Consider the following 17,569-nt stretch of genomic DNA (forward strand, 5'->3'; position numbering starts at 1 on the left):
TTTAAATAGAACCACACCAAGCCTTCGACTATGATGCTCTTTCTCACTATCCTCATTACTATCATCCAACTGTACGTTTCCCTTTATGCCTGTCAATTTTACCTGACTGTCATGTTTCGTGGCCATTTTCTGAAGTTCAAACTCTCTCTCTTTATCTTTTTCCCTGATCTGTATCTCCCTTTCTCTTTCTTTTTTCTCTCTATCTCTTTCATATTCAAGCTGCTTTAATTCTTTCTCATGTTCAAGTTTCTTAATCTGCAACTGGATCTTTGCCATTTTTAATGAGTCAGACTGTGTCTCAGGCAACTTTAAATGCTTAGCCAATGCCATCATTACCTCCTCTTTTTGCATTTTGTCAGGTAATGTTAACTGCAATGTTTTTGCCAAATCTAACAGTCTGTTTTTAGTCTCTGTCCGTAAGATACTGCGTGTGACCGTCTCCATGCCCAAAAACTTCAGAGCCTCTGAAAGAGCCATTGTCCACTACACACTCCCTACTTAAACTGAAATACCACACTTGAAAAACAATTGCAATGTGCTCACTCCTCACTGTCTTTAAGTTCACTAAGCCAATCAAATAGATAGACTTTTATCCCCCACGAGCCCCCAATTTGTTATGGGCCAGGGTTTAGAGAACCCATGGAGTTCACCTGATCCACACTTTTAATAGATTGTGGTATGGGGAACTCTACCGGAGTGGTACAGCAGAAATGGAAAATTATTTTTTTAAGGCAAAACAATGTTTATTCTATGAACTCAAGTTAAACTTTTTGAAACAAACAGTGAACATCTTAGCAACCATTAATTCAAAAACAACCCCCAAAGATTAATGCTTATGCTGTCCTTTTAACATCTAGAAGACTTACAAAAAACATAACCTTTAACAGAAGCACGTCATGTTAAAGTCACGACTGAAAACATTTATAATTCTGAATTCACAAATGATCAAGAACATTTTCATGGCAGAGAGATCAACAGTACACCTGCTCTGTCTGGCTTCAGATCCAACACTCAAAACAAAACTAAAACACACCCGGCAGCAAACAGCCTAAAACAAAAGTAAAAAGCTGACAGACGGCCCAGCTCACCCACACTCTTACATCACTGCAGTGATATGAGCAGCCAAACATTTCTTAAAGCGACATTCTCATGACACCATAGAGTACAAAAGCAAGGAAAGGTATGAAGAAACGTTAGAAAACACTGCTTTTGCCTTGACTGATTCTTCAGGAAGAAAGTATCGAGGCTTTATAGAGGGTTATGATGATGATTCCAGGAATGAGGGGCTTCTGATACATGCTAAGTTGAAGAAACATGGGTTGTTCTCCTTAGATATCATAGAATCATAGAGAAGAGAAGAACAAGCGTCATAAGACACCATTGTTCATAATCATGAGAGGTCTAGACAAAGTAAATAGTGGCTAACTGTTCCCATTGGCAAAAGGGTCGAGTAGCAGAGGATAGATTAGTAGTGAATGGCAAAAGAATCAGCAATGACGTGAGGGGAAACCTTTTTACACTGAGAATGGTTAGGATCTGGAATGTACTGCCTTAGTGTGATAGAGGCAGATTCAATAATGGTTTTCAGAAGGGAATAGGATAAGCCCCTGAAGAGAAAACAATTGCAGAGTTACAGGCAAGAGACAGGGGAATGAGACAAGCTAAACTGCTCCCGCAGAGAATAGATACAGACGCGACGTGCCAACTGACCTGCTCTGTAACTATTCTCTGATTCAGTAACTTGGAATGCAGTGAGTTCCAGCGGTAGTACTATCTGATGAAAAGAAATAGAACTAGCTGTGCTGTGTAAGCTATGAGACCAATTGCTCAAATAATGTTTTCTGTGCTATCAGATACACTATCAATGCGTCAAGACCACAAATCCGGCAGTGATCGTGCCTGGCTATGAAAAAACACGTTTAACATCCAAGAATGAGACGCACTGTATTTTTGAAGATTTGGAACCTGGTACCACTTATCGCTTTTCGGTCAGGGCATCCACTCGCAAAGGATTTGGCCAGTCAGTATTTACTGAGATAACCACAAACATATCAGGTAAATGGTACTTGTAGGAATGAAAATCATCACCTGCTATTCCAATGAAATAGCTTTGAATGCATTGTGAGGAAATGCAGCTGTAGAAAAGCCAAGGACATTCTGAATGTGTGAGAAAGAAGAGTTTGGTCCCACCATGTTTGCACTATCGAACCCTGTTCACCATCCCATTTTCTCTTGCGAGAGGCAAAAAACCTTGGGGCAAGCTCGGAACAAACTGGGGAGTTCTACTCTGGCCTGAATGACAATCAAGGAAACTTCAGGAGCCTGAGGAATAACACTTATGAGTTTTCTCAGAAGTTTTACAGCATAGAAAGAGACCATTTGGCCCATCATGTCTGAATCGGTTCTCCAAATGAGTAGTTTACAAAGTGACATTCTCCTATATTTTCCCCATAACCCTGCACATTTTCCCTTTTCAAATACCAAGCTAATTATATTTTGAATGACTCAATTGAATCTGCCTCCACCACACTCTCAGCAGTGCATTCCAGACCTTAACTACTTGCTGCGTGAAAACATTAGAAAGTCCATTCACGTCGGCATGAATAATGACAGGTTCCCATGGCACGCACCTGGCGAACAAGAGCAGCAGATTCTGTGTACACCACTGCCTGGAGGTTCCCCTCCAAGTCATTCACCATCCTGATTTGGAAATATGTTGCTGTTTCTTCACTTTTGCTGGGTCAAAATCATGGAAATCCCACCCTAACAGCTCTGTGAGTGTACTTACATGTCATAGATTGCAGTGGTTCAAGAAGGCAGCTCACCACCACCTTCTGAAGGGCAATTCGGGATGGGCAGTGAATGATGGCCTAGCCAGCAATGTACACATCCCGCAAATGAATTTTTAAAAGCAGAACCCACCAGAGGCACACAGGTGAGTATACCCACCATGGGGGGAGTGAGTCATGCCTCAGCAGTACCCAGGCACTGCCCCCAAGGCAGCGTGAAATTTTGGGAAACATCCCTTAACTTTTTTTCTTCTAAGACCCTAAATATACAGCAAAGGAAATTGCCCTTGGGGCCGGTAGCTTCCATACCATATACCCGCCCACTGCGTCAATCTGTCTAAAAATGAGAAAATCGAGTTCAATGTTTCATCAGAACTGGGAAAAGTTAGAAATGCAGAACGTTTTAAGCAATACTTGCATCTCTTGACAGGACTTCCAAAGTTCGAGATGTATTCTTGTCACAGAAAATTTCCTGAAGTCTCCCAGATATCTTTTTGATATTGAGGATTTTAAATTGAATTGCACAGAATAGAGAATGCAGAAAAAGGCCATTCAGCCCAACATTCTAGTGATTGTATTCTGCACATGAACCTCCTCCCATCTCTACTTGTATAACTCCATCAGCATAATAAAAATGTATTGTGTTCTATTTGATGATTGGGCAAGAGGGTGTGTCGGACCAGTTTAGCTCAGTTGGCTGGACAGCTGGTTGATGATGCAAGACCTACAGCAGAGGTTCAATTCCGGACCAGCTGGTTATTCATGAAGGCCTCGCCTTCTCAACCTTGCTCCTTGCTTGAGGTGCGTTGATCCTCAAGTTAAATCGTCACCATTCAGCTCTCACTCTCAATGGCAAAAGCAGCCAGTGTTCATCTGGGACTATGCTAACTTTATTTTAATGAGTAATCGGTTCAACAATAAACCTGATCAAAAATTATTTGCCTGTTCAGTAGGAGATACATGGAACTGAATATGTGACGATGATATGGCTTCTATTTTGTCAACACCCAAGATACAAAATCCAATGTCCACAGGCCAGATATGACCTGATAATATGATAAACAATCACAAGGAATTCCCTGAAGTCCCCTCAATGACTGCCTGTCATTGAGAATTTTAAAGGGTGGCATGGTGGCACTGCTGCCTCACGGCGCCAAGGACCCAGGTTAGATCCTGGTATTGGATCACTGTTCAGGTGGAGTTTGCACATTCTCCCGTGTCTGCATGGAATCTCACCCCTGTCGTGATATGTATATATAAAGATATATAAAGAGTTAATGACTACATCATAGTGTAAGACAACCACTAGATGGCAACACTAGATTCATGTATAAATATGTGAACTCAAAGGGTTTTGGTTCTCTTCAAACCAGGAGTGACTCGACAGCAGTGTGTTAAAGAGATAGATAATAGCATAGTTGGCATGTGTAGTTAAATATAGTTAATACTTTATTCTGAATTACTTTATCACCAGTTATAGTTCTTTAAGAGTGAACAAACGCAACTTATTTAATTTGTTGTTCATTAAATCTATTTTGCTTTGAGTTGAAGATGGGGTGTTTCTTTAGAATCACACCATCAGACCATTCTGGAAGCAAAGAGTAACGACATATTACTAACAAGTAATATAACATGGTACCAGGCTTTGGCTTCAGTAAACTAGCTGGAGTAATATAGTAAGATCAGAAAAAGAAAAAAAACCTTAGCAGCTATTCGACTCGGGAAGCATCGCACGCAAACAAAACCCAATCGAAGACAAACGACTCGATGGACAAAGCCCAAGCTCCTCGACACCTAAGGAAAACCGATAATTTGAATGCAAACTGGCGGCTGTTTAAACAGTAATTTCAAATTTATCTGGAAGCATCTAATGCAACCGATGCTCGCAAAATTGCACTGTGGCTGGTCAACATGCAATATAAATTTACAACTCTTTTCAATACTCTGCTGGTCACGACAAGCTAAGTTTGATGTTATTCTTAACAAATTCGATGATCACTGTAAGATCCAGACTAATGAAACATTTTAAAGCTTAATGTTTTGTAAAAGATTACAAACCAAGGGGAAATTAATTAACAGCCTTGTAACAGATCCAAGACTGCTAGCACAATCCTGTAATTTTTCAGCACTGCCTGATTCTTGAATTTGGGACCAAAAATAATGTTTAGTATCAATGAAGAACATCTCAAGGAAAGATTACTGAGACAAAAGGATTTAATGTTAGAAATAGCGATCGAAAAATGCATTGCTCATCAGCAATGTAAGAATCATTACCAAGAGCCCGTGAAAAGGGCACGAATATCTACCACGAGGTTGAGTGTGTAAAAACGGCGTCGCAGTTGAAGAAGATGCACATTTCGGATGGCAGCCATCTTGTGTGCGCACACTCAAACCCTGCACATGCGCACTTCGTGAAAAAATGTGAGACAGATGAGAGCCAATCTGCACATGCATGAAGAAGTGTCATGCAAAATTACGTCAACGTCATGATGTGTTCAAGGTGTGGAACCTCCCACTTCCAAAAAGAATGCCCTGCCAAAGGAAAACAATGCTTACAATGCGGCAAATTGAACCATTTTGCCGTTCAGTGCAGATCCTCAATCTGATTTAAATCTGCTAAACAAGCTTCAAGACAGATTAATGTTCATAGTGTGGAATCCAAAGAAAAGGAAGAAGAGAATTTTTCATCTGATACAGAAACCTACTCACTGGAAAAAATGTTCTTTGTTGGGATATCAGAGAAATGTGAAGAATGCAATGAAGTAATAAAAAATCCTCAACAAATTAATTCTGTTAATTCTGACAATGAATGGAATACAGTTGTTAAAGTTAATAACTGAGATACTTCCAGCAGCCTGTACACTGAAGGACTACAACAGAAATTCAATTTCTTCGATTGGGTCATGCCATTTACAAGTCTCCAACAAAAATATTGTAACACTAAGATTTGAGATTGTCAAAACAGATAAATCATCACTCTTAGGTGCACAAGCCAGCAAGGAGTTACACCTAATACTGCGAATTTATACTACAACTTTGTCTTAACCCATACTGAATGATGATATCCAGAGCATTTTAAATCAACATCCAGATGTTTTTAAAGATATGGGTACACTGCCGTTGAATATAAGATCCTGTTAAGGATGGAAGCCAAACCTGTGGTACATCCTCCACGGAGAAGTCCTGCTCCATTAAGAGAAAGATTGAAGCAAGAATTAGAGTGACTTCAGAACCAAGGGGTAATTTCAAGCGTCACTAAACTGACTGACTGGTTAGTTCGATGGTTTGCGTGAAGAAACTGTCAGGTGATCTAGGCATAGGGCAGCACTGTGGTGCAGTGGGTTAGCTCTGCTGCCTCATGGCGCCGAGGTCCCAGGTTCGATACTGGCTCTGGGTCACTGTCCGTGTGGAGTTTGCACAGTCTCTCCTTTTTTGCGTGGGTTTCGCGCCCACAACCCAAAGATGTGCAGGCTAGGTGAATTGCCCCTTAATTGGAAAAAATTAGACATCTTCAACCCCTCTTTACAACAATCTGAGGTCCCTATCTGCTTCAAGAAGACGACGATCATCCCTGTACCAAAGAAAGTCAAGCAGCGTGCCTTAATGACTATCGTCCAGTGGCTGTGACATCCATCATCATGAAGTGCTTTGAAAGGTTAGTCATGGCACAAATCAACTCCAGCCTCCCGGATTTACTTGATCCACTACAGTTTGCCTATCGCTGCAACAGGTCGACAGCAGACCTCATCTCCATGGCCTTGCACTCTACCCTGGAACACCTAGATAACAAAACCACCTATGTCAGACTCCTATTTATCAACTATAACTTAGCCTTCAACACCATCATTCCTACGAGTCTCATCTCCAAACTCCGTGGCCTTGGCCTCGGCTTCTCCCTCTGCGACTGGATCTTGAACTTTCTAACTCACAGGCCACAATCAGTAAAGATAGGCAACAACACCTCCTCCACAATCATCCTCAACACCGGTGCCTCACAAGGCTGTGTCCTCAGCCCCCTACTATACTCCTCATACATCTATGACTGTGTGGCCAAATTCCCCTCCAACTCGATTTTGAAATTTGCTGATGACACCACCATAGTGGATTGGATTTCAAACAATGGCGAGACAGAGTACAGGAATGAGATGGAGAATCTGGTGAACTGGAGCGACGACAAGAATCTCTCCCTCAATGTCAACAAAACAAAGGAGATTGTCATCGACTTCAGGAAGCATAGTGGAGAACATGCCCCTGTCTACATCAATGGGAACGAAGTAGAAAGGGTCAAAAGCTTCAAGTTTTTAGGTGTACAGATCACCAACAGCCTGTCTTGGTCCCCCCATGCCGAAACTATAGTTAAGAAAGCCCACCAATGACTCTACTTTCTCAGAAGTCTAAGGAAATTTGGCATGTCAGCTACGACCCTCACCAATTTCTACAGATGCACCATAGAAAGCATTCTTTCTGGTTGTATCATAGCTTGGCCTGGAGCTTGCTCTGCCCAAGACCGCAGGAAACTACAAAAGGTTGTGAATGTAGCCCAGTCCACCACGCAAACCAGCCTCCCATGCATTGACTTTATCGATAATTCCCGCTGCCTCAGAAAGGCAGCCAGCATAATTAAGGACCCCACGCAACCCGGACATACTCTCTTCCACCTTCTTCCGTCAGGAAAAAGATACCGAAGTTTGAGGTCACGTACCAACCGACTCAAGAACAGCTTCTTCTCTACTGCTATCAGACATTTGAATGGACCTACCCCGTATTAAGTTGATCTTTTCTCTACACCTTACTATAACTGTACCATTATATTCTGCAGTCTCTCCTTCCTTCTCTATGTACGGTATGCATTGTTTGTACAGCATGCAAGAAACAATACTTTTCACTATATAATAATACATGTGACAATAATAAATCAAATCAAAAATTAATTGGGTACTCTAAATTTTAAAAAAAGGTGATCTGCACATCTGTATTGATCCCAAGGATCTCAATAAAAACATAACGCTTTCACACTATCCCATTCCGAAACAAGAGATCACCAGCGAGATGGCAAATGCGTGCATCTTCACAAAATTAGATGCATCGCAAGGTTTCTACCAAATGCAACTGGATGACTCAAGCAGACATCTCTGCACATTTAATACACCTTTTGGAAGATTTTGTTTCAATTGAATGCCTTTCGGAATAAGCTCTGCATCTGAAATATTCCACAGAATCATGGAACAAATTACGTGAGGAATAGAAGGTGTTAGGGTATACGTAGATGACATCATAATTTGGTCATCGACTAAAGAAAAGTATATTGAACAACTACAAAAAGTGTTTCATCGTATGAACAAATATGGCCTCAAATTAAACTAATCCAAATGCACTTTTGGAACTTCTATCCTCAAGTTAGAACATAGAACATAGAACGATACAGCGCAGTACAGGCCCTTCGGCCCTCAATGTTGCACCGACATGGAAAAAACTAAAGGCCATCTAACCTACACTATGCCCTTATCATCCATATGCTTATCCAATAAACTTTTAAATGCCCTCAATGTTGGCGAGTTCACTACTGTTGCAGGTAGGGCATTCCACGGCCTCACCACTCTTTGCGTAAAAAACCCACCTCTGACCTCTGTCCTATATCTATTACCCCTCAATTTAAGGCTATGTCCCCTCGTGCTAGCCACCTCCATCCGCGGGAGAAGGCTCTCGCTGTCCACCCTATCTAACCCTCTGATCATTTTGTATGCCTCTATTAAGTCACCTCTTAACCTTCTTCTCTCTAACGAAAACAACCTCAAGTCCATCAGCCTTTCCTCATAAGATTTTCCCTCCATACCAGGCAACATCCTGGTAAATCTCCTCTGCACCCGTTCCAAAGCTTCCACATCCTTCCTATAATGAGGCGACCAGAACTGTACGCAATACTCCAAATGCGGCCGTACTAGAGTTTTGTACAACTGCAACATGACCTCATGGCTCCGGAACTCAATCCCTCTACCAATAAAGGCCATCACACCATAGGCCTTCTTCACAACCCTATCAACCTGGGTGGCAACTTTCAGGGATCTATGTACATGGACACCGAGATCCCTCTGCTCATCCACACTACCAAGAATTTTACCATTAGCCAAATATTCCGCATTCCTGTTATTCTTTCCAAAGTGAATCACCTCACACATCTCCACATTAAACTCCATTTGCCACCTCTCAGCCCAGCTCTGCAGCTTATCTATGTCCCTCTGTAACCTGCAACATCCTTCCGCACTGTCTACAACTCCACCGACTTTAGTGTCGTCTGAAAATTTACTTACCCATCCTTCGGCGCCCTCCTCTAGGTCATTTATAAAAATGACAAACAGCAACGGCCCCAGAACAGATCCTTGTGGTACGCCACTCGTAACTGAACTCCATTCTGAACATTTCCCATCAACCACCACTCTCTGTCTTCTTTCAACTAGCCAATTTCTGATCCACATCTCTAAATCACCCTCAATCCCCAGCCTCCGTATTTTCTGCAGTAGCCGACCGTGGGGAACCTTATCAAACGCTTTACTGAAATCCATATACACCACATCAACTGCTTTACCCTCGTCCACCTGTTCAGTCACCTTCTCAAAGAACTCGATAAGGTTTGTGAGGCATGATCTACCCTTCACAAAACCATGCTGACTATCCCTAATCATATTATTCCTATCTAGATGATTATAAATCGTATCTTTTATAATCCTCTCCAAGATTTTACCCACCACAGATGTTAGGCTCACCGGCCTATAGTTACCGGGGTTATCTCTACTCCCCTTCTTGAACAAAGGGACCACATTTGCTATCCTCCAGTCCTCTGGCACTATTCCTGTAGCCAATGATGATCTAAAAATCAAAGCCAAAGGCTCAGCAATCTCTTCCCTGGCTTCCCAGAGAATCCTAGGATAAATCCCATCAGGCCCCGGGGACTTATCTATTTTCACCTTGTACAGAATTGCCAACACTTCTTCCCTACGCACCTCAATGCCATCTATTCTAATAGCCTGGGTCTCAGCATTCTCCTCCACAATATTATCTGACGAAAAGTATTCATTTAGTATCTCGCTTATCTCCTCAGCCTCCACACACAACTTCCCACCACTGTCCTTGACTGGCCCTACTCTTACCCTGACATACCTATAGAAAGCTTTTGGGTTTTCCTTGATCCTACCTGCCAAAGACTTCTCATGTCCCCTCCTTGCTCGTCTTAGCTCTCTCTTTAGATCCTTCCTCGCTTCCCTGTAACTATCAAGCGCCCCAACTGAGACTTCAAGCCTCATCTTCACATAGGCCTCCTTTTTCCTCTTAACAAGAGATTCCACTTCTTTGGTAAACCACGGTTCCCTCGCTCTACCCTTTCCTCCCTGTCTGACTGGTACGTACTGATCATGAACACGCAATAGCTGTTCCTTGAACAAGCTCCACATATCCAGTGTGCCCAACCCTTGCAGCCTACTTCTCCAACCTACACATCCTAAGTCATGTCTAATGGCATCATAATTGCCCTTCCCCCAGCTATAACTCTTGCCCTGCGGGGTATTCTTATCCCTTTCCATCACTAATGTAAAGGTCACCAAATTGTGGTCACTGTCTCCAAAGTGTTCACCTACCTCCAGATCTAACACCTGGCCTGGTTCATTACCCAAAACCAAATCCAAAGTGGCCTCACCTCTTGTTGGCCTGTCAACATATTGTGTCAGAAAACCCTCCTGCACACATTGTACAAAGAACGACCCATCCAATGTACTCGAACTATATCTTTTCCAGTCAATATTAGGAAAGTTAAAGTCTCCCATAACAACTACCCTGTTACTTTCGCTCTTTTCCAGAATCATCTTCGCCATCCTTTCCTCTACATCTCTAGAACTATTAGGTGGCCTATAGAAAACTCCCAGCAGTGTGACCTCTCCTTTCCTGTTTCTAACCTCAGCCCATACTACCTCGGAAGAAGAGTCCCCATCTTGCATCCTTTCTGCCACCGTAATACTGTCCTTGACAAGCAGCGCCACACCTCCCCCTCTTTTTCCCCCTTCTCTGAGCTTACTAAAACACCTAAACCCCGGAACCTGCAACAACCATTCCTGTCCCTGCTCTATCCATGTCTCTGAAATGGCCACAACATCGAAGTCCCAGGTACCAACCCATGCTGCCAGTTCCCCTACCTTATTTCATATACTCCTGGCATTGAAATAGACACACTTCAAACCACCGACCTGAACACTGCCGCCCTCCTGCGAAGTCAAATCTGTGCTCCTGACCTCTCTACTCTCAATCTCTCGCACCCCAAAACTACAATCCAGGTTCCCATGCCCCTGCTGAATTAGTTTAAACCCCCCCAAAGAGTACTAACAAATCTCCCCCCCAGGATATTGGTGCCCCTTAGGTTCAGGTGTAGACCATCCTGTCTATAGAGGTCCCACCTTCCCCAGAAAGAGCCCCAGTTATCCAGAAATCTGAATCCCTCCCGCCTGCACCATCCCTGTAGCCACGTGTTTAATTGCTCTCTCTCCCTATTCCTCATTTCACTATCACGTGGCACGGGCAACAACCCAGAGATAACAACTCTGTTTGTTCTCGCTCTGAGCTTCCATCCTAGCTCCCTAAAGGCCTGCCTGACATCTTTGTCCCCTTTCCTACCTATGTCGTTAGTGCCAATGTGGACTACGACTTGGGGCTGCTCCCCCTCCCCTTAAGGACCCGAAAAACACGATCCGAGACATCACTTACCCTTGCACCTGGGAGGCAACATACCAAACGTGAGTCTCTCTCGCTCCCACAAAATCTCCTATCTGTGCCCCTGACTATTGAGTCCCCAATTACTAATGCTCTGCTCCTCTCCCACGTTCCCTTCTGAGCAACAGGGACAGACTCCGTGCTAGAGTCCCACACCCCATGGCTTACCCCTGGTAAGTTGTCCCCCCCACAAGTATCCAAAACGGTACACTTGTTACTCAGGGGAACGACCGCAGGGGGTCCCTGCACTGACTGCTTCTTCCCAGTCCCTCTTACAGTTACCCATCTATCTCCAGTCTTTGGTGTAACTACTTCCCTGAAGCTCCTATCTATGACCACCTCTGCCTCCCGAATGATCCGAAGTTCATCCAACTCCAGCTCCAGTACCATAACCCGGTCTTGTAGGAGCTGGAGCTGGGTGATAAGTTCTTGGGTGATAAGATATCTGAACATGGTGTGCAACCAGACGATGAGAAAATTTCAGCTATTCAAGGCATGAAAGTACCTGAAGATAAAATAGCAGTCCTATGATTTGTAGGCATTGTTAATTTCTTCGGCAAATTCATATCTAATTTTTCAACTAGAACAACAGCTCTTGGATATCTATCCCTATAGAGTGGACAGAAGACCATCAAAAAGAATGGCAAGATTTGAAAGTTCAACTAACGACTGCACTGATGTTAGCCTTTTTTGATCCTAACAAGGAGACAAAAATATCCACTGAATGAAATGAAATGAAATGAAAATAGCTTATTGTCACAAGTAGGCTTCAATTAAGTTACTGTGAAAAGCCCCTACTCGCCACATTCCGGCGCCTGTTCGGGGAGGCTGGTACGGGAATTGAACCATGCTGCTGGCTTGCCTTGGTCTGCTTTAAAAGCCAGCGATTTAGCCCAGTGTGCTAAACCAGCCCCTGATGCAAGTCAGGATGGGATAGAAGCAGGACTCTTGCAAAGTGACGCCAGCTTATTATGGGTTCCTGTTACATATGCATCCAGAGCGATGGCAGCAACAGAATGTCGATATGCTCAAATCGAGAAAGGAATGTCTGGGACTACTAACAGGCATCACAACCCAAAGATGAGCAGGGTAGGTGGATTGGACACACTAAACTGCCCCTTAATTGGATAAAAAAAATTGGGTACTCTAATTTTTTTTAAAATTCAGGATTTTAAATAGAATTACATAGAATGTAATACACAGGAATAGGTCATTCAGCCCAACTGGTGTTTATGGGCATGATAAACCGGCCGCGTCTCACCCAATGGGAGTGCAATGTGGCAGGTAGATACCGGGAGTCGCCTTCTCGAGGCTTTCCAACAGCCAGTAGGACTCGAGAGATCTTCCGAGGCGGCAAGATCAGGATCCCGCCCACAATGGGCGTGACCAAGCTGCGCATGCGCCTAAGTAGGTTTTAAATCTACTAAGGCGGACTCACCGGGATCTATCAGCCTCCCTACATCTAATAGCCTTCTAAGCTGGGTGCCGTTCAGTACTGGTCCACATAAACGTGGGCCATTGGAGGCCAATGGGTGTTCAGGAACAGTGCAGGGTGGCTCCCTTGGCACTACTACCCTGGCACCTTGGCACTGTTACACTGGCACTGCCAAGATGCCCAGGTGGCAGTGCAATACCGACAGGAGAAGCACCAGGGTGCACAAGTGCCAGGGTGGCACTGCCAAAAGTCAGGGCCCAAAAGGTCAGGATGAAGGCGGCATGCGCACTGCAAAGGTTTCAGGCACAGATGTGCCTGATGAGCATCACATGGTTACGCACCAGCTGCACGTTCATCGAATGGAAAGTGAAAACTGGCAGGTGCAGGTGCCCGTAGGGTGACATGCATGCCACCAATCACTTCCTGGACCTGGTCATCTCGGCGATGGCGGCGAAACCTGCTTCCTGGTGGGTTTGGTTCCCATTAAAATGGATGTATTGTGCCGACTGACATATATGGCCTCCATGACGGCGCGGATGACCCTGTGCACTGAGCTCTGTGAGATTCCAGACAGCTCCCCACTCTGCACCTGGAAGGACCCCGTGGCGGAGAAATTCAGCGGAACCATCACCTTGACAGCCACCCGGAGAGGGTGCCCTCCCCCATACCCCCACGGTGCCAGGTGCACCATGATCCAGCAGATATGTTGCAATCTCCCCCTACTCAGCCAGAATCTTCAAAGACATGCTTGGTCTGGAGGTCAACGAATGACAGGCACTCATGCGTCATTCCCTGTGCACCTCCTCCTCCTCAACCAGTTGTGTGGCCAGCTCTCCATCCTCGCCAGCTGCTTCCTGTTCCTCTGGGGCAGTCTCAGCTGCTGCATGGTCCTCCACCTTGAGCGGCTCCAAATCGTACAGCCTCAGTGTAACCCCCAGGGCTGCGGAGATGAGGAGGAAGGCCACAATTTCTGGTTGTATTCCAATATCCATTGTCTGCAGGGGATGAACGGCTGCCATGTTAGCATGGTGCGTACCCCCAATCCCAACCATGCCCAACGGGCTACATGGTGGCTCTAGTTGGCACTGCGGAACCTGCCCCCGCATGTGCCCTCCCACATCTCCCCACCCCTGTCCCTGTCGGTGCCCGGCACCATGGAGGCCTCTGGCACTTGCGCCCATCCCTGCTGCCAGGGCTACTATCGGCTGGCAGTACCCTTGCCAGCTGTATGCTCCGTGGCCCCTGTCCGCCACCCTCCAATAGGAGCTACTGTGGGTGTTGCCCTTGGGTGGGCCACGAGACGCCTCACCAGCGGGTAGCGGCCGGTTGCGGGGTAGGGTGGGATGTTGGGGGCTGAGGTGCGGTGATGGTGATGTGGGGGCACCTATATGGCCTTTGGCACTCTGCACAACCAGGGGCCACGGTGGGTGGTCAGTGGAGTTGCACAGCAAGATTGCTGCCTTGCAAGCCACGGCAATGGCGATCCGTGTCTGGACACCCCAGTCTTGAAGGAGGGGGGTCCCATGACTTGTCCCCTGGTTCTCCCCCTCCAGCTAGGCCAGTGACAGCACCGGTAGCCTATAGTCGCGCCTCTGTTTATCCTACCTCCTTTATCTCCCTCATCAGCCACGGCGCCTGCTTCCTGATTTTTAAAAGCACAAGTGAACCTCACCATGGGGAATTTCCCCTGGTGGAGATGGAGGATCGTGGAGATCCCGGAGAATACCGGGTCAGGCTCCTAATGATATGCAATCGGCGTTTACTGTACTTGCAGAGTGGAACACATTGACCCTGCTGTCGAGGCACTGGAGAATTGCGATTTGGCGTGAACCCGGCACTCATCAAAATTTTGATGTCAAGACCGATTCTCCACCTGATCGCCTTTCACAATTTCGGCGTTGGCCGACAGAGAATCCCATCCATAATGTTTCTTAATGGAATGGCGTTCAGAAATCTAGTAGACACATGCATAATGGTCAACAGATAACTGATTCGCACTTTCCATTTTAGGCAGTGATCCCACGCAATCAATTTGGACCCTAGAAAAAGTTCCTTAAATGTTGGAATGGGTATTAAAGGTTTCCCTGTTACCTGGCATGTGTGATATGCATGGCAAAATTCAACTAGATCCTTTTGCAGTCCAAGCCAATAAAAAAAAAAATTCATTTTTGATTGAGTTTTCCTTACTCTTAAATGTATGCCTACTGGAACCTCACGCACTACCCTAATTGCTCCTTTCTATAAACCACCGGTTATACCACTTTATGAATTTTTGCCCATTTCTCACCGGCTTGAATTTGTAAAAGTCTACATTTTCTCATTAATACATTATTTCTAATGTAGTAACACTCTGGCATACACTCCAATGCTATTTCCGTATATAATTTCTGATACAACTGCTTTATCTCTGAATCTTTCTGCTGTCATTCAACCAACTTCTTGAACATCCACCACCTGCTCTTGTTCTTTATCAATCAATATGGGTTCTGGAACTGAACTTCAGCCTCCCTGTCGGCACTCCTCAAGTTCTCTTCTCCCTATCTCAACCTGTGGCTTAGAGATCTTGTCACCATTCAATCAGAAAACTCCCCAGGATATGCTTCTTGCAAAACCTCAGTTGTTTGACTTTCCTCTGGCTTTTCAATTGCAGTAGGCCGCTCTCCCACCATTGAGCCAGCTTTATTATTACCCAGGATAAATTACACCCCTGAAAAAGGTAATTTTTCTGTCACTCCTGCCACCACTTTTCTCTGGAATCTCTAATTTTACCTTGCATAGTGGCACATTACTCCTCTCACCACTAATTCCGCATATTACCAACATTTTTCCATTATTCCTTCCAAACTGCATATCTCCTTTTGTCTCACCAGTAAAGACTCCCTTACTCCTGGATCCTTTAATCTCCTTACCTTCGCCAACTTCTATAGATGAATAAACCTTACTCTCACAAATAAAATCCTTAAAATATTCTGACCACTGCTTTCCACCAACCTCTGAACAAGCTGTAAACACTCTTGCCTCTGGGACAAGGTCTTTTATTCCCACTTTAATAAACCCCACTGGCTTATCTTGTTTTACTGAATCTGTCTTCCCAGTGCTTTTCTTCAGCCACCAACAAGGCGACTTCACATGTCCATTATTACAATGAAAACATTTCAGTTTTCTTATCTCTCTTCCCCTATCATAGGTTTCCTTTTTAATTTGAGGCAAACTTTCCTTAAAATCATCAACTAAACGTCCTTTGCCTTGACCATCTGTGAATTTCTCAATACCCCCGTTTCTGTCCTTCACGGATATTGATGTATTTTGCTTTGTTAACCAATTCAAATCAGCTGCCATTTCTGCTGTCAATCTAGCAGTTTTAACTCGTTGATCTTCCACATGAGTTCTGACTAATGCAGGAAGTGAATCTATAAATTCCTCCCAAATAATAATTTATCTGAGAGCATCATGGCCTGGATTCACCGACCCGGCGCCGGGTCGGAGAATCCCCGGGGGGACGCGAGAATCACGCCTCGCCGCTGGCTTCCCCGTTCTCCCACACCGATTCTCGGGTGCCCACGGGATTCCCGTTGCAATGGTCGGGGGCCGTTGACAGCGACCTCCCGGCAATTCTCCGAGCCCCGATGGGCCAAGTTGCCAATGGGATTGGTCGGGTCCCGCCGGCGTGGGTTACTCAGGTCCTACACGGCGGGACCTGGAAGGTGAGTCTGGGGGTGCTGTCCTGGAGGAGGGGCAGGGGATCTGACCCCGCGGGGGGGGGACCCCCACGATGGCCTGGCCTGCGATCTGAGCCTACCGATCAGTGGGTAGGCTGATTCCATGGGGGCCTATTTTACTCCGTGCCGGGCTGCTGTAGGGCTCTGCCATGTTGCCCGGGGACCACGCGGAAAAGGGAACCCCCGCGCATGCGTGGAATCACACTGGCCTTTTCGCGCCTGCACAAACTCGCGCAGGCCATTCCGCATCAGCTGAAGCTGCGGGGACCACTCCGGCATCAAACTAGCCCCCTGGGAAGGGGAGCATTCCCCATTATTGGGGACCATTGACACCGCAGTGGTTGGTGCCGCTTTTCACTCCGACAGGGAGAAGAGAACTTGAGGAATGGGGACATAGCCCCATTATTGGAGAATCCTGCCCCATATGTTTGGTCTATTTTTCATTCTCTTGTCCATTTATCAAAATTATTTTGTTTAATTATTTTGAATTTTATATATGTTTGACCTGGTTCTTTCCTTAGATTTCTAAACTTCTGTCTATAGGCTTCTTGCACGACTTCATATGTACTTACTTTGTTTCACTCTTTTTGATTGGCAAAAAACATGCGATAGAATTCTCCATTCCAGAAACTAGGGGTTGCTTCCTTTACTGAGTCGGTGGTGTTCTATGACAGCAAAACTGGCGCCGCACCTGGAACAATTCAACAACCATTAAAGGGCTAACACCGGCACCACGTGGAACACAATCGATTCCAATTAGAAACAGTGCCGGATTAACCGGGTTCGGGATCGACACTCCAGAGGCTCATGAGCGGCAGCCAAATATACACACTTCATTTTCCACCCACACTATCCCAGCCAACACGATCGCAGCA

At 45.2% G+C, this 17,569-nt stretch overlaps 1 protein-coding gene across 1 annotated transcript in view; it reads left to right on the forward strand.

Moving 5' to 3' along the window:
- Positions 1-17,569, forward strand: part of LOC119975033 (receptor-type tyrosine-protein phosphatase U-like) — a 1,028,343-nt gene that overhangs the window by 483,997 nt on the left and 526,777 nt on the right. The window contains exon 11 of the mRNA XM_038814894.1: positions 1,854-2,055. Coding sequence (XP_038670822.1) covers positions 1,854-2,055 — 202 coding nt within the window. The remainder of the gene's footprint in view (positions 1-1,853; positions 2,056-17,569) is intronic.

Source organism: Scyliorhinus canicula, chromosome 1 (genome assembly GCF_902713615.1).
Source record: "Scyliorhinus canicula chromosome 1, sScyCan1.1, whole genome shotgun sequence".
NCBI classification, from domain to species: domain Eukaryota; kingdom Metazoa; phylum Chordata; class Chondrichthyes; order Carcharhiniformes; family Scyliorhinidae; genus Scyliorhinus; species Scyliorhinus canicula.